This window comes from Typopeltis vanoorti, chromosome 13 (assembly GCF_054136105.1).
Source record: "Typopeltis vanoorti isolate ZY-2024b chromosome 13, IOZ_Tvanoo_1.0, whole genome shotgun sequence".
NCBI classification, from domain to species: Eukaryota; Metazoa; Arthropoda; class Arachnida; order Uropygi; family Thelyphonidae; genus Typopeltis; species Typopeltis vanoorti.
In genome coordinates this window covers 110,304,983-110,327,710 of record NC_143561.1, presented here as the reverse complement: position 1 = coordinate 110,327,710, position 22,728 = coordinate 110,304,983, and the positions used below count along the sequence as shown (strand labels likewise).

At 36.0% G+C, this 22,728-nt stretch overlaps 1 protein-coding gene across 3 annotated transcripts in view; it reads left to right on the top strand.

The window, feature by feature from the left end:
- LOC150100468 (uncharacterized) overlaps window positions 1–19,424 on the top strand; it is a 100,462-nt gene extending 81,038 nt beyond the window's left edge. For 2 of the 3 annotated variants that reach the window (XM_090403015.1, XM_090403017.1), the window contains exons 7-8: window positions 962–1,074; window positions 18,654–19,424. In XM_090403015.1, coding sequence (XP_090259141.1) covers window positions 962–1,074; window positions 18,654–18,752 — 212 coding nt within the window. In that variant the 3' untranslated portion in view covers window positions 18,753–19,424. The remainder of the gene's footprint in view (window positions 1–961; window positions 1,075–18,653) is intronic. The other variant, XM_090403016.1, reaches the window with a different exon arrangement.
- The last annotated feature ends 3,304 nt before the right edge of the window (window positions 19,425–22,728 follow it).

Below are 22,728 nucleotides of genomic sequence, written 5' to 3'. Positions count from 1 at the left end.
GCATTTACTAGTGATTTCTATCATAAATGTATTTCACTTGTGACATAAAAGAACTGTAGAATTTTTTTCTGATCTTAGCTAGTGTTGTGTCGTAATTCAGTTTTGCCTTCCTTACTAGTCTGCATTCCATACTCATGTGTCTTTTCTCTCTTTATTTTCCCCCATCAACTTCTTTTTCTATAGTCCCTCTTGATGATAACCATCTGTTTAACTTCTGTGTAATTTATCCTTCTGTAAAAATACAGTTTAATATTGACTGTTTGAAGCACATATATTCCTGTAAATCATTCTTTCTTTCCATTTTTCATGTCATAATATTGCTTTGAAGCTGCTCTCTTTACATTACTTGAGGTGCATTTTTTAAATAGCATTCAGTAGTTTTTTAGAAAATCCTCTACACATCTTATTTACTCCTTTTCTGTTATATTTTTATCCTTCATTTTAATCTTTCTTTAATGTGATATGAATGGATTTTTCTCCTCATTTGCTACATTATTATATTTTTTAAAAAAATCAATTTTTTTTGGAAAAAATTCTATGCACTCTGTTTTCACTTTTTTTTTTATTCTGCACTCACTTTTATTTTTCTTACCATTTCATATAATCATTAAAATAATTGTAAATGAAGATCGGATCTTTATTTTATAAAATATTTTGTTTAATGCCTCATTATCAGTTATCTAGGTTTTGTTGCTTTCGGTTTTTTCCAAGTTATTTATCAGAGATATACTTGTTTCTTTAGAAGTAGTCTAATGCAACTCTTCACTAAAGCTATAGATTCAAATCTTCAAAAGCTATAGATTATTTTTAACTGATAATCAATGATATTTTCCCATGCTTTATATCTATCTATCCCTACATATATATATATATATATATATATATATTATATTTGTAAATCAGGAATGATACATGGTTTTCTTATATAGCGATCACTTACGTATTACCCAAATATTTTTAGATTCACCAACACCATGGATGTTACTTGAAGATACTCCACAGAACTTTATAACTCGGCGAATAACTGGCTTAAAAATTGAATCTGCAGGTGTGTCACCATGTCGCCTGAGACAGGTAAACATTTCCAAAGCATTTTAGAATTAGTTTTTAAAAATTATTTCTTCATCTGGGGAAAGAAGGAAAAAACGTATTGTAGTGTTAATTACAATGAAAGTTAAGTTCTGTACCATCCCCTCAGAAGGCTGCCCATCTTCTCTGTGAGTCCTTGCATTTTCCTCATTCAAAAGTCCCTCAAAGTATGTTCTCCATCTGTTTCTTATGTCCACATCCCTCCATAATACTCTTCCTTCAGCGTCTTTGATCTGCCTCACATGTAAGATGTTCTTTGCTGCTTTATTTCTACATTTCGCTAGTTGGTAAATTTTTCTCTGTCCTTCCTTTGTTTCTAATTGATCATACAGATCTTGATATGCCATGGCCTTTGCCTGTGCCACAACTCTCTTGGCTTCTTGTTTCTCTCTCTGTCCTCTTCCACTCTTGACCCATCCCATTTCTGCTCTGCCTTCCTCTTAGCTGTCACTGCCACTTGTACATTATTATTTGACCACCAACCCTCCTTTTGCTCTCTAATCTTTCCAGATGTCTCACCAACCACCTCGATTGCACAGCTCAGGATTACTTTTGAATTATGTTTCCACCAATCTTGTACACTTTCTGGTCAATCCAAAATCCGCTCTAACACGCTCTCCCAAAAATGATTCCTCACACTCTCTTCTTTTAAGCGAAACCACTTAATTGTCTTCATCCCATGGCTTCCAGAGGTTCTTATCTTCGATCTTATTTTAAAGTCTGCGCACAGCAGTCGGTGTTGCTGTGCCACTTGAGATCTGTTGGAATTACTTCAGAATTTGTCACAATCTTAAGATGTTTCCTTCTAGTTAAAATGTAGTCAATTTGTGAACTGTTGTTACCACTCCTAAATGTTATCAAATGTTCTTCCCTCTTGTAGAAAAACGAGTTCACAATTGCCAGATCAAACACTACTGCAAAGTCCACAACCCTCTCTCCTTCCTGGTTCATCATTCCCACTCCGTGGCCACCATGCACCCTTTCACAGTCTCTGTTCTGTCTCCCTATGTGCCCGTTCAAGTCTCCTCCTACAATCACCATCTCGTTTTCTTCCAGTTCCCTCATTTCTTCATCTAACACGTTCCAGAACTCATCTTTTTCCTCTGCTGTACATCCAACTTGCGGGGCATATACACATAATACGACCACCCGCTCTTCTCCAAGACCCAATTTCATTTGCATGATCCTGTCGTTCCTTCTACCCACTTCCAGTACTTTGCCCTTAATTCTGCCACACACCACAATTCCTACACCATTTCTTCTCTCGTTATTTGCTCCAGAGTAGAACAATTTATATCCATCTCCCAGTTCCTTTGCCTTTCCTCCCTTCCACCTTGTCTCCTGCACACATGAAATGTCCAACTTCCTCATCATATCTGCCACCTCTCTTCCCCTTCCAGTCATGCTTCCAACATTCAGTGTTCCCACTCGCAACGTCCTGACCACCTGCTGGGCTCACTTCTTTAACCACACCCGCCCTTGTCCACTTCTCGCAGCTGTAGGGCGATGTGGCTGCATGTCGCTTAAGGGGTACGCCCTAGCCCTTATATCATTTTCTCTTTGACTCATATCATAGCTAGAGTTGGCAGTGAAGTTTTACGACTGGATGTCCTTCCTGACATCAACCCTCGCCATTTATCCGGGCTTGGGACTGGCACCTATTGAGGCTAGCTTGCCTCCTTCGGTGGCTGCATAAGACGAAATGACTTAGCAACATAGGAAAGATTCACCCCTAGCCCTCGAATACTCTAATAGCATCAAGGGGAAGGGGCAAGGAGAGGAGAAAGAAGCAAAGAAAGAAGGGGAGGGACCAGTCTACAGAATAATATAACAGATGTATATTACATGAAGTAAGGCATGGTCCAGCATCTGGTACCTCAGGTTTGCCATGCCCATACTCACTAAAGTGAGCCCTTGAGGTCTCACTTTAGTGACTAAACTCAGAATCAACAAAAAATATCATTTTCCACTAAAAAGGATTCCAATGTTGGAAAAGGTGCAAATTACCTTTTACATAATTAATCCATAAAACCAGTTTTTTGTCGAATGCTTTTATTTTGTCGTAGGCATCAAGAACAGTTAAGGAATTTCCGTGAAGGGAAAGATTTAGTTCATTTAATTTCGAAAAAATCTCTGAAAGATAGTGTTTGATAACCATGCTTCGTCAACAAGGAGTGATGCAAAATTATGTTCATTTACAAATAATAAAACTTTGTACCTTAATTGAAATAACCTTGTTAGTATTTTCCCCTTGGAAAGCCAACAAATTTCAGAATGAAGCAAAAGTTGTATATATTCACTGTCCATTTCATCGCAGAGTACTGAAAATAACCTCTTATTTAACTGTCGAGCTTTAATAAAATTAGCTAGTTTTACAGCGTGGTATAGCACAGTTTTAAATTCTGGTGGCATTCCTTTGGAGACTAACACTTCCCTATGTATGAAACAACTTACCTACTTCCTTGACCATAGAAACAACCACAGTATGCCTGCTTGTAAGGGCGCGAGCTCCATCCGAATAGAAGCCTATACAGTTTTCCCACTGGAACCCTTTGTGTATTATGTAATTATTGAGAGTGTGAAATATTTCTTCTCTAGTTGTTCGGGATGGCAAAGTTCTACAAAACAGAATATCATCATGAATGTTGTTATCATGTGCATATCTTACGAAGCAGATCAACTGTGCATCACTTGTAACATCAGTAGTCTTGTCTATTTGTAACGCATAATAAGAGCTCTTCTTAACTCTTTCGATTAACTGAGATTCTACGTCACCTTCCATATCATTAATTCTGCGACCGACAGTATCATTTGAAAGAGGAATCAAATCAACATCTTTTAGTAACTTGTTGCCAAACATCATTTTTACCACATCTTTTATAGTTGGAAGTAGCAAATTTTCCCTGATAGAATGAGGTTTCCCTGTTTACGCTATACGCAAACTTAAGAGATAGGATGCTTCCAGTGCCTTGCTGTTAATGGAACCCATTTCCAAAACTATATCTTTCCCATGATTTAATCTCCCTAAGCTTCGCTGAATAAATTCAATTGGCTTATTTTTCACATCACAATGTTTAGTTTCTTAAATGTCGTCAGAGTTTCGCAGGTTTCATGCACTCGTTCGACAACACTTCATAGCACAAAACACATTGAGGATTCTGTTCACTTTCATCTCCACACCAAGTAAACCCGAATTCCAAATATGAACTGTTATATTTCCTACTGTATTTTTTCTTTGAACTGCCTATTTCTTCTTCTTTAATAGTATCAGATTTACTTGCCATTACAAAACTTGTATCACGAATAGGGTTAGCATCACCTGTTTCATTTGCCCTTCTTTTCAAAGTCCTAGTTCTAAGCCACTTTTCCATTATTAAACAACATTTCTGAAAAATATATAATACTGGGGTTAGCTCAGGACACACTTTGTCCACTTAAGTATCACTTAGTACTTCTCAAGATATACTGAGCCCTGGTTGAAGGAGGGAAACCTTCAGTAATAAAAATCAGTAAACAACAAGCCATTGGTTGAAATGTGGATAACACATGTTCACTTCAAATCTGACAAAACAACAAGGGAAGGTGGAAGCAATGAAACTATATTATTGCTCACTTCACCCCCTCTTTTATTATTGTCATTCTGCCGCTACAAATTTAGAGGCAGAATGATGAATAATAAAAAGGCTAAAGTGAGCAACAATATAGTTTTATTGCTTCGGCCTTTGAACATTCTGACAATATTTGTTGTTGTTTTTTTTAAAGTCTCCATTTGATTTCAATAATTTTTACTTATTCAATTTTAATTTGTTTAGATAATAAAAAAAAAATATTTATTTAATTAATTTGTCTGCCTGCAGATCACCAGTGGTCCGTGGACCATAGGTTGAGAAACACTGCCTTAGAAGATAGAAATATAAGATCTGATAATATTGGAATGTTGACAGGTTAATCTGAAAGAAAATTGGTCATAAAGTTAGTAAATGATGTAACTTTTCATGTAGTACTATTATAAGATTCTGCACACCCCTTGAGGGTATATGTGAGGAATTTGATGATGACAAAACTTAAATGTTATGCTGGCTAAGGTATTGCTCAGTTAAACAAGTCCCTCCTGTCTTCATCAGTGAACAAGGCTGATAGTGAAAAACATTAGCAGAAATTCGAGATGCACACATCATCAGTGTATTGTTAAGGGGATGGATGATTGGCAGAAGAATTAGAGAAGTATCCCATCGACATAATTGGTATTAGCAAAATAAAGAAGACGAAGACAAACAGGTGAGGGTTTTTCTAAATAACAAATACAAGATGTTATAATCAAACAATAATCATTACTGTAGAACAGCATTAAACATTAAACAGGAAAATTTTCTTAAATTGCAGACAGTTTCAAGTAGTGATGTAGGTAAACATCAACATGGGAAATTGGCAGAACTTGCTTGTGCCTATGGTACCACAGAATGTTCTATTAAGGAAGATGGAGGAATTTTCAAGTCATTACAAAAGACTGCTTACATAAAGAAAAGCTTGGTCCTTTTTGGAGATATAAACAGCAGAATAGGAACCAGACAGGAATGTTTTTTGAAAATTTTAGAGGAAACAGCAATAATAATGGTAGCTACCAGCTGGATTTCTGTTCAGGACATTGACTAGTCATTACCAATACCATGTTCCATATAAAGATGTGCACAAATTCATTTGGAAAGGAGACACAAGAAATTTAGATATATTTTCATCATGGTTAAGAATATGACAGTATACAGAAAATGTAAAATATGAAGTGATGGCCATTTAGTTTTGAGCAGGATGAAATTGTATCTCATATTAAAAAGAAAAGCATTGAAGAAAGTTTTAAAAAGAATAAAAAGACACAAATATACAAATATTATTCAAGAAAAATTTTAAAGATTTGAAAACAAAAATCAAAAAACCTTGCAATGTTCATTGGCAGTCTGAAAAAATATTGATTGATTCAGCCAGAGAGAGAAAGAGAGAGATGTAATAAATTTCTCTCTCTTTCTCGGATCTCCTCATGTCTGAGGACTCGTGCCTTCCTGATGATGCATCGTCATTTCTTTCTCTCCTGTGCCTCTCTTATTGCTTGTTTTAGTTTAAGTTCAGTGATTCTTGATATTTGGTCAATCCACCTGTTGGGGGTTTTCCTCTTTTTCCTTTCCCACATGGTTTACCTTGGATGATTACTTTTTCTAGGCAGTTGCCTTCCCTTCTACATATGTGCCCAAAATATTGCAGTATTCTCTTTTCGATTATGCTTATCAGTCTTGTGTGGATATTCAGTTCTTTTAGAATACTTTTGTTTGTTCTCTTTTCTGTCCAAGACACTCTTAACAATCTTCTCCAGCACCAGAACTCGAATGCCCCAATTCTTCTTCTGTCATCTTTTGACATAATCCAAGACTCAGAAACATAGAGAAAGATTGAAAAAACTAAGGTTTCTACAAGCTTAATTTTTGTCTTTTTGGAGATGTGCATGTCTTTCCAGATCTTGGTTAAATCAGTCATTGCTTTTTTTAGCTAGTGCTGTTCTTCTTCTTATCTCTTTTTTACATCCATCTTGTTTTGTTATCATCAACTCCAAGGTAGTTGAAATGGTCGACAATTTCAATTCCTTCTACATCTATCTCTTCTGCTTTGTTTAAAATCATTATTTTCGTTTTATCCTGATTTATTCTTAAACCTTGACTTAGGCTTTCCCATTCTAATTGATTCAGGATGGATTTTAATTCCTGTTCGCTTGTTGCTGTTATCACTGTGTCATCTGCATATCGTAGGTTAGTGATTGTTCGGCCACCTAATTTAATGCCTCCATTCCACTTTTCTAGAGATCTTTTCTTTATAGTTTTGCTGTAAAGGTTGAATAGTAATGGTGAGAGTATGCATCCTTGTCTTGATCCTTTTTCAAATTGGAATGCAGGGAACAGTGAGTTTTCAATTCTTACTGTTGCTTGATTTTCTTGATATAAGTTCTTTATGAGGGTTATTAGATGGTTTGATATTCCTGATTCTTACATGATATCCCACCTCATGCAGTCAAAGACCTTGGAGTAATCTATAAAGCATAGATAAAGGCTTAAGTTGAATTCCCTTGCTTTTTCAATTATTTGTCTGATGTTAGATATATGATCTCTAGTCCCTCGACCTTTTCTGAATCCTGCTTGCTCTTCCGAGATCTGATGGTCTATAAAACTTTGTAATCTCTCCTTCATAATGTGTAGTAAAATCTTGCTGGTAAGTGAGATAAGAGCAATGATGCAGTAGTTTTCGCAGTTGTTGTGATTGCCTTTTTTGTAGATTAGGATAATGGTGGAATTGGTTCACTCATACGGCCATCTTCCAGTCTTCCAGATTTTGTTGCATAAATCGTATCCAGTTGACTGCATTCTCTCCAAGGTTTTTCAATATTTCAGCTGGTATTGACTCAGGACCTGGGGCTTTGTTTTTCCTTAATTTTTTGATTGGTTGTTCTACTTCACTTAAGAGGATCTCCGGTTCTGTTTCCATAACTCCTTCGTCTTCTTGTTGAATAGCTGGATCCTTGTAAAGCACAGCGAAATACTCTTTCCATCTTTTGGCTGTGTCATTTAAGATTTTGCCATTTTCCTCTGCAATTATATAAAGTTTTGGTTTGAATTTTTTGGTTACATCCTTAACCTTCTTGAATTAATCTGCTGTTTCATTAGAGTTGGAGTGTCTTTCTATTTCTTTATAGATGTTTGGGATATAGCTATTTTCATCTTTTTGACAAGATCTCTCATCATCATTAAATTCCTGCCATGTACCCTCAATAGGTTTACAAGATATGATAGTACTACATGAAAAATTTACATCATTACTAACTTCCTATCCACAATTTTCCTCCAAATCAGTCTGTTACTTGTCATGACTCCAACATTATCAGATCTTATATTTCTATCGTCTAAGGCAATGCTTCCCAAACTTTTGGATGTAAAGGCCCCCTTGGAAAAGTTTAAAATATTTCACGGCCCCCATCGGAAAAAAAAATCGTATTACAGACATATATTATTATAATATTTATTGTGTTTATATTCAATATAAAACATACACAGTGAATATTGCAAAAATCAAATGCAAATATTACATTTTTAGCATCTTATATACACATTTGACATGGCACACTTAGTCTTAAAACATTTAAAATTTATTTTCATTATTTCACAGCCCCCCCCCCCCCCCCCAAGGGGGCCGCTGCCCACAGTTCGGAGAGCGTTGGTCTAAGGCACTTAAGGCACAAGATAACTTTGTACCGTATCAATCCACCTATATCTTGGTCTTCCTCTTGGTTGTTTTTATGCCAACCTGGCAGAGAACACTTGTTTTGCTAATCTTTCCTCGCTCATTCTGTGTTTAAGTGACCATACCACCTGAGATTAGCTCTGCTAACGCATTCCTGGATGCTGACAATGTCAAGTTCTTTCCTAATATCCTCATTTTTAATATGATATTGCCATTGATGCCATCTGTTCATGCCTGTAATCTTTCTCAGGACTCTCACATCTGCGGTCTCTAGTCTTTGGTCAAGTGTTTTACTTCTGACCCAGCTCTCAGATCCATAAGTTAAAACTGGTTTGAACACAGTCTTGTATACAGCTAATTTCGTGTTCTGACTAATTTCTCTCTTATTCCATATGAATTTGTTCAATTGACTTCCTACCATACCAGGTTTGTTGATTCTGTTGTCTATTTCCATATTTAATTTACCATCTTCACTAAAAATCGTGCCTAAGTAGCTGAAATGTTTTACTTGTTCCACAGGTTCCGCATTCACAACGCAGTTGAGATTTTCAACAATTCTACCTATATTCATTGTCTTTGTCTTTTTAATGCTGATCTTCATACCATATCTATTACAACAGTTATTCAATTTAGTCAGGGAATCTTGCAAACTTGTAGCAGATTTATTTAGAAGTATAATATTGTCCGCATAAAGCAAAGAGCTGACATTAACATCTCATTCTGATATCATGTTTAATACTACTTTCCTTCATAATGTGATCCATGTATGAAAAACAGAGGGGTTAATGTACATCCTTGTCTCACACCCGATTTAACATTAAACCATCTTCCTATACTTCCTTCAATTTTAACAGCTGACTTACAACTCAAATAAAGACTAAGTATTGCTTGATATAATGTCCCATTGACACCATTTAACTGTAGCTGCATTTAACCGTATTGAATAGCTTCTCTCTTGGCACCTTGTCATATGCCTTTTCCAGATTGACAAAACTTAAGACAAGATTTTTTAATAGCTTTGTTTACGTTCAGGTAATTTGGGTTTTTCCAACTTGTTATTTTAATTTGTTTCCTTTTTTTCAATTAGTTCTAGAGTTTCTTTTGTAATCCACGGACTACCATTCTTCTTTTTTATTGGAATGCGTTTGTCTGCAGATTTTGCAATGGTTTGTTTCAGGTGTGTCCAATATAATTCAATGCTTTGTTTCTGAAGTGTTCTTTTTTGTTTCTTCAGCTCTGATTCAATGTCCATTGTAAATTTTTTGTCCATTTGTGAAAAGTCATATCTTTTGTTGCTGTTATTTTTATTTGCTTTCAGATGGATCTTTAAATTAGAGGTTAATACTTGATGGTCTGATACACAATCTGCTCCTGGCAATGTTTTGGTGTTATTGATTAATGTCCTCCATCTTCTGTCAATGAAAATGTAGTCAATTTGAGTTTTACATCAATTCCCAGGTGCTACCCATGTGTATAGTCTCCTCTTGTGCTGTTTGTGCATAGTGTTAGTGATTGCTAATTCCCTTTCAAAGCAGAACTCCAATGGTTTTTCTCCTCGTTCATTTCTACTTCCCAGTCAGTATTTTCCAATGATTCCATATAAGTGATCATCATGTGCATTGAATCCCACCTTAGCATTGAAGTCTCCTAGAACTATTCGAATGTCCTTCCTTGATATTGTATCCATAGTTTCATTTAGGTCTTTGTAGAATTCCTCACTTACTTCATCTTCTGCATTCAATGTGGGTGCATAAACTTGTATCAGCGTCGTTGGAATTGGGATGGTGTTTAATCTTACTGTTATGATTCTGTCACTGACTGGGTTGTATCCTTTTACTGCTTTACTAATGTTTTTTATTAACAATGATGTCAACTACCTTTTCACTATTATGGTCTGGACCAGAGGAAAAACACCTTGTTTCCCATATGTGTTGTAAAATGACCACATTCTTTCCAGTGAGTTTCAGCTAACCCTAAGATTAGTATCTTATTATCTTCCATTTCATTCTGTATTATGTCTAGTTTCCCAGTTTGCAGGAGTCCTGATGTTCCATGTTCCTATCTTGAAATTCTTTCTGGGAGTTATTTTATGATGATCTGATTCATGATTTTGTGGGCTACGTCATTGTTCCTCAGCCTAGTCAAATTTGGTCTTTGTTGCACATTCCTTTCCCCTCCGTGCTTAGAGGTACCACCATGGTGTGCCAGGCTGGCAGCTGCCCCTCTGTTATAAGGCTGCATCATCATGAAGGTTATCATGGGATAATAGTAGAGTGGTTTCCCGTTGCCTTCTCTACTGCAGTATCCTGGCCAGAGAGATGAACAGTTCATCATAGCCCAAGGTTATCATGTTTCAGCAAAAACAGTCCTCTGGATCTCTGCCTCATATAGCATGTATACTACAAAAGGTTACAGCTAGTATCACTGCTGTCCACTACTAGGTATGTTAGTGGTTAGTTGGAAGAGGAGAGAACACCCCTAGCCCTCGAATACTCTAATAGCTTCAAGGAAATGGAGGATCTTCTCCTGGGGTTAGTAAGAGAGACAAGATAGATAGGAAATTTAAAGTAAAGAACCCTCGTTAGGAGGAATGTTAGTATGAGGGTAGAAGCAATAAGTGGAAGAATAAGAGAAAAGTATGATCAGAAGCTTGAAATTTATCATACTTAGCTTTGGGACCCCGGTTAGCTATGCCCATGCCTGCAAGCCCTATGGGGATAAAAATCAAAACTCTGTGGTGAATTTGGAAAGTTAGACAGTCACAGAAAAGAAGAAAGCACAATTTAAAGTTTCTGCTATATAAGTTAGCATTTTTCTGTATTTTGAGAGAACAGAGAAATATGTAAGAAAGCCAAACTTGTAAAAATAGCTAAGCCAAAGTCATGGGAAGACTTTGGTAAGAATATAGATCAGATTTGGAAGTTACAGCATGTTCTGGAGACTAATGAAAAAGCTTAGAAATGGTAAAAAGAATACTGTTAAAGAGACCAAATAATAAAGTTGACATAAAAACTGAAAAGAAAGATATTCTAGCTGCCTAGAGTAATTACTTTGAAAGATTGCTGTACAGGGGGTCCACGACATGCATCGTTTCGACTTTACGGTGGTAATCCCATAAATAATTTAAAAAATAAATTTCGACTTGAAGCAGTGTGGCAGAAGAATACACTGTTACGTACCGTTTGTTTGGAAGAGGTGGCATCGCTTGGGTCCCAGCATATACTCTTTGGGTACCGCGTGCTTTGTTTACATCCACTCTCTCAATTTTGTGCTTGTGTTTTTTGTGACTTTTTATCCTTCAATATGGCTCCCAAATGTAAGGCAGACTCTTTCGATGGCAGCGTGTCGAAGAAAAGGAAAGCCGTTACATTGGAAGTGAAATTAGACATTATTAAAAGGGCAAAAAAGGGAGAAACTCCAATGAACATCAGCCGCGCATTGAACTTAAGTCGTATCACAGTTGGGACTATTATCAAGGATAAAGTTCGCATCCTTGAACACGTGACAGGATTGGTGCCCATGAAATCGACTGTGATTATGAAAAAACATAGTAGGCTCATGATTGAGATGGAAAGGCTTCTTGTTCTTTGGCTGGAAGACCAGCATCAACGCCGTATCCCAATTATCTATCTCAATGGCTTTAACAGGCCTTTTAAGGCCCACAGCCCTCCAAGCATGCTTGGATTTTGTAACCAAAATACGAGGATAGAATGGTCACCCCTATGCCTCGAAGTATCCCTGTGTGTTCACGGGGCCGGTTTGCCTGCTCGCGGGATCAAAAACACTAGATAAACTGGCGGAAAAAACCCTGCTGTCCACATCCAAGACCGGCTAACTTGGTAATGGCTGAGGAAGATCCTTCAGCTCCTCACGTCATCAACGGGAATTGAACCTAGGACACTCCTTCCCTAGTCATATGGTTGTGAAGCTCAAAGCCACTAGGCTAACCTCACGGACACCATATCCCAATTTGCTTCATGTTAATTCAAGAAAAGGTGAAAATATTGTTTGAGGCATTGAAAAGTGAAAGGGGGAAACAAGTGCAGGTGAAGAGTTTAATGCTAGTAAATGTTGGTTTATGCGGTTTAAGGCTTGGGACAATTTACATAACCTTAAGGTGCAAGGTGAAGCTGCTAGTGGTGATGATAAAGCAGCTGGTGAGTTTCCTGAGGGGTTAGCTCAGATAATAAGGGAATGGGGGCTACGGTGCTCAACAAGTGTTTAATGTGGACGAGACAGTCCTATTTTGGAAACGTATGCCTAGTCATACCTATATCGCCAACGAGGAGAAGGCAGCACCAGGCCATAAAGCTGGTAAGGAGAGACTGACTTTGCTTCTTGTGGCTAATGCTGCTGGTGACTTAAAACTGAAGCTCTTGTTGGTCTATCAGGCTGAAAATCCAAGGGCATTTGCCTGTCATCGGGAGATCCAATAAGAAGGCATGGGTGACACTTCAAATCTTTGAGGACTGGTTTACCAACCATTTTGTGCCAGAAGTTCAGAGGTACTGTACAGCCAAGGGTCTGCTCTTTAAGGCATTGCTGGTGCTAGACAATGCTCCTGGTCACTCTGCCCACTTGGATGACTTTCACCCCTAATGTTAAGGTGGTTTACCTTCCACCAAACACCACAGCCCTTTTGCAGCTGTGGTGTTTGGTGGAAGGTAAACCACCAAACACCACAACAACAACAGTGTTATTGCTTCCTTTAAGGCCTACTATCTCTGCAGGACATTTGCTCAGTGCAACTGAAAAAGACAGGAACTTAACCCTCAAAGACTTTTGGAAATCGTATAGCATTTATAATGTCATACAAAATATTGAGCATGCTTGGGATGAAGTGAAGCAGACAAATTTGAATGGTGTGTGGAAAAAAACTGTCCCCCCAGTTTGTGAATGATTTCCGTGGCTATGAGGAGACAGTTGAGGCTGTCACAGAGAAGGTTGTTGCCCTGGGGAAGCAGATGAATTTGGAAGTAGAGGCCGAAGATGTCACAGAGCTTCCGGCATCTCATGGGGAGGAGTTGTCAGCAGAAGACCTCATTCAGTTAGAGAAGCAACTGATTGAGGAGGAGGAAACGGTTCCAACCCCTGAACCTAGGATATTCACCACCAAGGGCTTGGCAGAAGGTTTCCCCCTCATGGATGGGCTGGCCAAGTTTGAGGCTGAGGATCCCAACACTGCTAGGTACACAAAGGTCTTCCGAGGGGTTATGGAGTGCCTGCAGTGTTATAGGGAGATATACGAGGAGAAGAGGATGGTATCATTTCAGACTAGCCTGGAACTTTTTTTCACGAAGGTAGAGAGGCCTGCAGCAGGTGCTGGTACCTCAACTGTCTTTTCAGTTCCTCTTCCAGCCTCTCCATCTTCTTCAGTTGCACTTGCAGTATCTCCTGCACCTTCTGCAGCCTGTCCTGCCTCTCCAGCCTCCTCCTTCCATTAAGTCAGTCTCTCCCTCCTTGCAATGCCCTTCCAGTGTGCAAGTCAACCACAGGATAAAAGGTAAAGAATTGCTTTCATTTTTTTTTTTTTTTTTTTTTTTTTTTTTTTTTTTTTTTTAATCACCTGTACAGAATGTACAGTTTCATTTGTCATTTTGGGGATTCTTCTCATTTTTATGTTTGTTTTTTTATTACAGTTTCATTTTTTTCATTTCTCTGTTGTATACAGTAATTATGTTCTCCCTTTCATTTTCCTATGGCCTAGTTCTGTTTCTTGATATATACGACTTTAGGGTGTTTTAGGTTAGGTAAGTAACTTAGGCTATGGTAATTCCAACTTGCATTGAAAATCGCCTTACGTTGGTCCGTAGGAAAGGATCTCCGACGTAACTCGGAGACCCCCCCGTATGTAATAAATGAACAGTGATAAAGTATTCAGTTTTAACATGTTCATTGGTATTCAGGAGAAACGTATTTGGAGTGCATGTCAATACTTGAAGCAGAAAAAGCCATCAAAAACCTGAAATGGAAAGGCAGCTATCATAGATGATATTCAACCAGAAATGCCAAAATATTGAAGGTCTGAAAGTTTTAACATGGGCACACTGCATAATTCAGAAGTCAGAGGGTCGGATTCTAGAATGATTGAAGCAGCACTTTCATACTACCCACTTATAAAAAAATTCTAATAAAACTGAGAATTGCAGAGGAATTTCCATAGTAAGTGTTTTCCAAGTAAGATTTTTCCAATCATACTGGAGAAGAGGCTAAGAAAAATTTGGCAGAAAAACTTTGGAAAAAAACAAGTCATGTTCAGGCAAATACAGGTGTCAGAATCAGATTTTCACTTAAAGAAAAATAGTTCAGAAATTATGGAATAAAACAAGCATATGTATTTAAGTTTTGTAGATACAGAAAAGTCACATGACAAGGTGTCAAGAGAACGTGTGTGTGTGTGTGTGTGTGCGTGCGTATATAATGTCAGTCATGCATGTTTTGGTCTATATTTGAGTTATATGTCAACAGTTAGAATTCACGGAAGTACAGGAAGATGGTTTGATGTAAAATCAGGCATGAGATAACAATGCACTCCATCTCCACTGATGTTCATCTGTATGGATCACACTTTAAAGAAAAGTGGCATTAGGTCTGATAGATCTGGTGCCAATATGCACAGCAGTAAAAAGCCCTTCTATTGAAAATAGGTAGGAACATTGAAAACATCAGCTGCATCTCAAATGGAGAACCTATAAAACATTTCAACTATTTAGGCATAATTTTTTATGAAGATGCAGTTTAAGTATGAAAATAAACAATGGTGGAAAGAGTATGTTTATTTGGAATAAGTTTATGTTTATGAATACATACATAAACTTATATAAATATGTTTATTTAATAAGAGAGAAATTAGTCAAAATTAGCTGAATATAGGACTGTTTGCAAACTAGTTTTAACTTATGGATCTAAGAGTTGGTTTTGAAATAAAATGTTGATCCTAGACTAGCAACTAAAATATAAGAACCCTGAGCAAAATTAGGGGAGTGAACAGATAGCATCAGTGACAGAATCATTAAAAATGAAGATATTAGGAAGAACTTGACAATGTTAGCATTCAGAAATGCATGGACAAAGCTAATCTAAGGATATGATGACTTATGGAGAAGAAAAGTTAGAAAATTTGGTGTTTTGTGTCACGATGTTTGGGGGGGAAAACCTCAGAGTAAACCAAGATCTAGGTGATTCATGCAGTTAGAGGTGCCTCAAATGACCAAAATATAAGATTTTACATTATTATCCTGACAAATAGCAATAATTTGGAGGAAAATTATTGATAGAAAGTTAATTAATAATATAAACTTTTCATGTAGCACTATCATAGCATCCTGTACCACCCTTGAACATACCTATCAGGAATTGGATGATGATGATTATAAAAAAAAAATATATACATACACATGACAGTTATATTTTTGCACTTGTTCTGGAAGACTTCATGTACAAATTTTTTATTCTGCTTATGTTGCTCTTATAGTGAACTCAAAGGGTTTCTGTTGTTTGATCAAGTTCAATACAGTCTGTACTCTCATTATCAGATCTTTCCCATCCTTTGGCTTTGGCATCCATGGCCTTGACAACTTAGCAGTCTGCTCCTCTATATATTCCATGACATGATCAGATGAACAGTTCTGTTTTGGAACAATTTAGTAATTTTCACCTTGCTTCTTCAAACCATGCGAATTTAGCAGAAAGAACTAATGAACACCATACAAACTGCGTACTGATATTCAATTAAAATACAGGTGCTTATTTTGTAAAACAATAGGAGCTGGTACTCTTTCCTTTGGTATTCTAGGTAAATGAGTAATAATTTACACATTTACTTAGTATCCATATACCAAAACGTCACTGTTAATATAAAAGTGCTGGTGCACCATACCGTTGCATACCATCCCCCCAAAAAAGCACACTGCCTTATACCATTATCATTACTTTCTCTTCTCCAAACTTGCTAGCACTTGCTGTTTTCTTCCTTTTCTTTCCTCCTAACTTCGGTGCATTCATATGACACATCATATAACTTTTAGGAAGTTGTTCTTCCTTCCATAACATTTACTTTACTTCTATCATAGGACTGATGATTGGTGAACTATTAAGTCTTTTCCACTCAAGTACTAAGACACCTACCACAGCCTGTTTATCTTTGTCCATACTTCTCTACAAATTAATATAGTACCCTTTGTGTTCTTCCTCACTTCTTTTCTTGTTTTAGATAGTACTAACATGCCTGTTTTCTTGAATTTCCATGAAGAAAAAACCCACTTGCCAGAGATCAGCTCACCTGGGAACAGTCAAAAAAAAGGTTTAATAAAAGTTCTCTAGTCAGAGACTAGAATTGAACTTACAACAGTCTCTCTTTTGGTGATTTAGCACCATTTCTAGTGAACTACACAGGCGCTATACTATTTCATCATTGAAAATTTAATTTCTTTTTCTATTTTATCTTCTCATTAATCAATGTTTCTGCTAACTTACTTAATTTTTAAGTCTTTTAGTACAAGTGTTCCTATTAGTGAAGGCACTTGCTCACTGCATCAACTAGTAACCTAGCCACTAAAGAAAGCCCTGCCAGTGACTCTCCTACCACTTAAATAGCTGTCTAACCAATGAAGCATCTCCCCCCCCCCCACTCCCCACTTTTTGTTACCATGTCAAGGTAGTAGTATTTTCTCATTTTATTAATTTATCTTCTTTAGATATAAATTATTCATATGGTGAAAAATGAGTCTCAGTCATATACACAGCTTCAAATGAAAAAACAAGAAGAAACAAAAGTATTTTAAGACCCACTCAGATGGGTGACTTCTCTAATGTTGTAAGATGTTGTAAAACTTTCCAACCCATAGAGATCATGTGTGTGTGTGTATAGATGCAGTTTGTTAATGATGGAAGAAGACAAGTGACTGGATTTCTGCTATTGGACATAATCATTGCCTTACTAAATATGTGCACAAATTCATATGACAAGAGCACCCAAGATTTCAAGAAGTTTTATTTATCACTTTGTTATTGATAATGACTTTGAATCCCATGATGGCATTGGATGTTTATGGAAGTGTAGGTGATAGACAGTTTTCTGTGTTTGGAGAAGTGAGACCATCTACTTATCAGAGGCCTGAAGTAGTGTAACACCATGTCAGTGCTCCTAGATTATATAATCCTTATCCAACCTGTTATATGTGAATATAACAGGTTGTATTATAAGTTTACTCCTTTTCATGGGTGAAATTCCCATAAAAACAGACCCATAATACATGAAACCTCATAAGATTTAAAATAGGAAATACTGCCTCAGAGAAGATTTAAAATGATTGCTCAAACCCACAAAAGGTAGACATTCAAAAAAACTTTTTTTTAAGCATCAAAGCTGGAATATGTTTCAGATATAAAACAAAAACAAATTGAAATAGTTTGAGCTAATGCTAATAAACTTTATAGATCAAATAGAAAAATAACAAAATGTTGGTTTTATATACACATATATAAAAATTTAAATTTGCTTGGTATTTTTAACATATATATATATAAGAAATACTACTCACTGGCTAGGAGGTTTAAAATGAATATATATATATATATATATTTATATAGTATGGCTATTTAAAAGAGAAATATAAGAACTCCTTCATGGTCAAAGAACCCTGTAGATGATTAATTTATAGAAACTTGTTTGCAATAAGTACGAAATGTGTTCTTAAACACTAACAGAAAAAGTGTAAAGAAACTCAATTCTGTGTAAAATTTGAGGCTTAAAAAAGATGTTTGGAAAAATGCAGAAAATAAATAATATTGTGCAGGTGGAAAATGTTCTGGAGACTTCTGGGAAAGTTTAGAAATCAATAGAAGGAATCAGTAGTGGAGATTGAACTGCCAACCCAGTCTCCAAAAGCTAGATAGGATTAAATGGCCTTGCCTACTTCCTATAAGGAAAAATCTTGACTTGTTTTTTACAAGTCAAGATTTGACTAATTGAATTTCATATATTTAATATGGATGTATAAAATTATACAGTAAATATTACATAATTTAAAGCCTTAGTCAGAAGTTCCAAAGAAATCTGAGTTTCCTAAGTCATTAGTCAGAAATGAATAAAAAAAATGCATATCTCGCATTTTGATTTGGTTTTTTTGTTTTAGAGATGCATTATATCTTTTGCCTAATTATGATTTTCATTTTATTTATAATAGAAAATGTGAAGACAAAAAATTTCTATAATTTATGTTTTTAAATGTTAAATGCTTGAAAATTAATTTTATTTCAAATTCAGTATAACTTTTTTTTCTTTCTAGAATCGTGTGAGTTTACTTGGAAGTCCAGTCAAACTACCACGGAAGAGTTGCAGAGTTTCTATTAAAGGAGATTTAATTAACTTTTCTCCTGTTCAGTAATTTATTATTTTATTGAATTTTCAGAGGTATTTTAATTTGTTTACTTTAATACCTGGATTAATTTCTTAATCCAGGTATTAAAGACATGGATGAAATGACTTGTAGTAGAGTTCAGCACAAATAGAAACGAACAACAAAATGGAGTTTCTGTCACCTGCAGTAGAGGTTGGGGGGGGGGAACATAGATGGTTCTTGTAGTAACTTAAAAATAATTTACTTTCTTTGTTATTAATACTGTTGGTAGTACTGCTATTAAAACAGAAAGTTCATTGTCTTCCTATGTAACCAAGAATTTTACATCCATTCCTTCCCCCCTCCTCATGTGTTCATTATTCTGTTTAATCAGTTTCAGTTTAATATCTCTCTCTCTCTCCCCCCACTGTCAGTTCATTCTCTGCACTGCTCACTAAATGTTAGCAAAACATGTTTTGACTTTACTCTTCAATGTATTAAATTCAAGTCTCTTAAATGTTTTATGTCCAGTAATTTTGAATTAATTTTATATTGTTCCTTAGTAAATACTACATCTGTAGATATTGTAATATTTACAGATTTAGTATCTTATTAAACTTTTCTTTTGTAAAAATATTTCTAAAAATAATTTTGTATGTAAGATGGTATTTTACTGTATTGCAAAGATATGTTTAAGAAATAAAATACCTAATAGTCACTTTAAAATGTTATCTGTGAACATTATAACCTCAGCTTTGCTTTGTTCTTGCCTTCATGGTACCTTCATGATACGGTCCAAGGAATGACGACTTTTATGTATAATCTGATATCTAAAAAAATTTCATTAAGTAAATTTTTTCCCAATAATATACATTGTTTTGAATATTTAGCAAAGCCTGGTCCTCTGAGTTTTTCTGCTGGTATCTCTATATATAAACACACTCCACCTATTTAAAACTATATATTTTTCTAGGCGTTTTTTCAATGCCCTATTTTACAGTGTGGCATTCAGGTTAAATGCCACATTTCTTTTATGATGTGATTCATAATGTCTTCCTGGTATGATCACATAATTTCTGTTGCATCCTTGGTATCTTTTTTTGCTCAAGACATTATTTTTTACCCATCCAGCCACTAACTGTAAAAATCAACCCAACCTTGAAATATTGTTCTTACATTTTTGCTGGTGCACCTGAGTCCTCTCTAAAAATTGTTGTTCAGAGCACAGTTCAGCTAATTGATGATCTCTCTCTCTCACACATACACAGATTTTCCACTGTATCACAGATGATCAATTTTTGCATTGACTTCTACAGATATTTCCATGAATGCTGTAAAGTAAAACTAGTATCCATCATGTCTTTCCCTTTTTTCCATCCCATTTCTGCTGAACCAGCCTACAATAATACGAGCATCAGCTGCCCTATCTCATTTCGCAATTGGATTTTACTTCCATTCATTTCTTTCCTCACTGCATGAAGTATCCCTAAAAGATGACCATCTTCCAGATCTTAACTTCTCTTGATCCCTTCCCACACATGGCAATGATTTGCTATAGGCTTTGCAGCCTCTCATGTGTGGAAGTGATATTAAAAGATGATGAGAGCAATAATGTTAGCATACAACCTTGTCTAGCATTTGATTGTGCATTAAACCTTCTTCCTGTAAATCCTTTGTACAGAGCTACTCGTAACTGCTGACTTACAACTTAAGTATAGGCTGTGTATAATGTTTCAATTACATAATTTTAATGGTAGTGTTTTGAACATCTTTTCTACTAATGCTTATTATATGCCTTTTCTGGGTCTGCAAAATTTACATAGATGTTTGTTCTATTCCTGTGATATTTCAACTATTTTAAAGTAAAGATGTAAACCTAACAATCTTTATTTGGCTTGTTGTTACCTCTATTTGTTTGTTCCACCTAGCTTGTGCCCTCCCCAAGTTTCTCTTCTACAATTTTCTGTCACCTTCCCAAATATGGTTGCATAAAATTGAGTGGAACAGTCATTGGGGAAATTCACCTGTAATTCTCACATTCAGCTTTATTTTCCTTTTTTATAGATGGATGCTATGAGAGCTTTACTCCAATTATCTGAAATTCACCCTTCTGACCCAACTTTCTGAAAAATGCAGTGTGGCCATCATAAAACTTTCATACTTCTATATTTGAGCATTTCAAGTCAACTATCCTCCAGGTGCTTTCCTCTTTTCAGGTTTCTGATGATTGTTTCTAACTCAAGTACCGATATGTACTCCTGATTGCATTTCTCTTGAATGTTTTTCAATCAGGGTTCTGTCACTGCTTATCTTAACAGTTCCTCCTCAGACTAATGTAGGCCTGGTTTAAAGAGAGGATAGCCTATCCACACTCTAACTAGCTTTAGGTAAATCCTGCAATGTGGGCATGGATGTTTTTAGGTTCTAGATTAACTTCATTGTCTGAGAGCACTACCTGCTTACGAGGACTGGCAGGAAAAAAGTTGAGGTCGCTAAAACTGTTTCTTGATTAACTAACCCACTGCAATTTTCCCATCCACGGTAACTAATGCATAACATTTTTGTTGGTGGAATTTTTGAAAAAAAAAAATTATAAAAATAGTTCACTCCTCGAACACCCATATTTTTAGGTTTAATCTTATCTTTATCATATATTTCTTTCAAAGCAAAACTCCATTTCTATGCTTTATCTACAACTGCCTTTGTGATATTTATCTTCTATATGTTTCTAAGGGCACATGCTTTCTAGGAACTTTATGTATGATTTTTGCTTTCACGCAGTATGGGTGATACTTTTCAAGAATATACCAAATATATTATGGCATCTCTTCCATTCAAAATGCAGTTATTTGAGAGATACACAGACAAACCACAAGATAATACTTAGGGCTGAGACTGATGGTAATTCATCAAATGGTCTCTGACTAACTGGTGCATAATATCACTGCCACTTTATAAGGTAATGCCAAAAGAAAAAAAAGAATTTGGTTTCTTGAATAGCTGGATGTCATGGCCTTTGGAGCAGTACGAGGCAGATTCCAAAGAATAGTGGTAGATGGGTGGATTGAAGGAGGCAGACAAGAAGTTGATTCAGTAAGCTGAATTGTGTACTGATGTTGCCTGGTTCTGCAGAACATTGCCCATTAAGATAACTAAAAAAATTAATAAAGACAAACCAGACAGTTATGAGAAAGTGAGTGGAATGAATCTATGAAAAAGAGAAGAATCATCTGCTAACCAGATTACCCTTTTCTTTTTAATATCAAGGAGTTTTAGGAAAGTAGAGAAGTTTTTAGTGCACCATTCCAAATATGAAAATAGTATTCCAAGTTGAGTGAATTTGGATTAATGTAGTGTTAACTACAATAGAAAAGGCCACGTTTTATGCATAAGTTGCTGACTCCTTTTACCTACCCATAAGACTAAGTTAATGTTTACCATTACAGATTAGATTTTGTTATTAAAAATTATTTTTTAATAAAATCTAATCTGTATTGGTAAAGATGTAATTTATAGCCTTACAGGTAGGTAAAGGGGTCAGCTCCTTCTGTCTAAAGCTTAGGCCTTTTCTATTACTGTTAATTTCGGAGCTACATGGAAATAACTTCAAGAAATCCAAATCATTATAGTGTTAAGTTACACGTGATTTATTTTGAGAAAAAAAAAAAAAGACTTCTATGGAAGAATGGTGAATTGGTCTCATGCAAGGGCAGACAGGTTTCCCCTCTGGAAGACTCCAATTTGTCATCCTGCAAAACAGTAGTAGCTTTGGCCATAAATCCAAAAGAGTCAAACCTTTTGGAAGCTATGGATGTGATATATCTGTGACAGTGATGTAAATCAGTCCAAGGAGTGAAATCTGATTTTGCTTGGAGATCTAAGAATTATGAAAGATAAGGGACAGTATAGTGAAATTTTTCTGAGGAGAAACAAGACTGTTTTGATAGCACTGAAGTCCATAAGGTTATTCTACTTGCCCAACTAGAGGAGAGCGATGAGATCAGTGATGAGAGCATTAGTTATG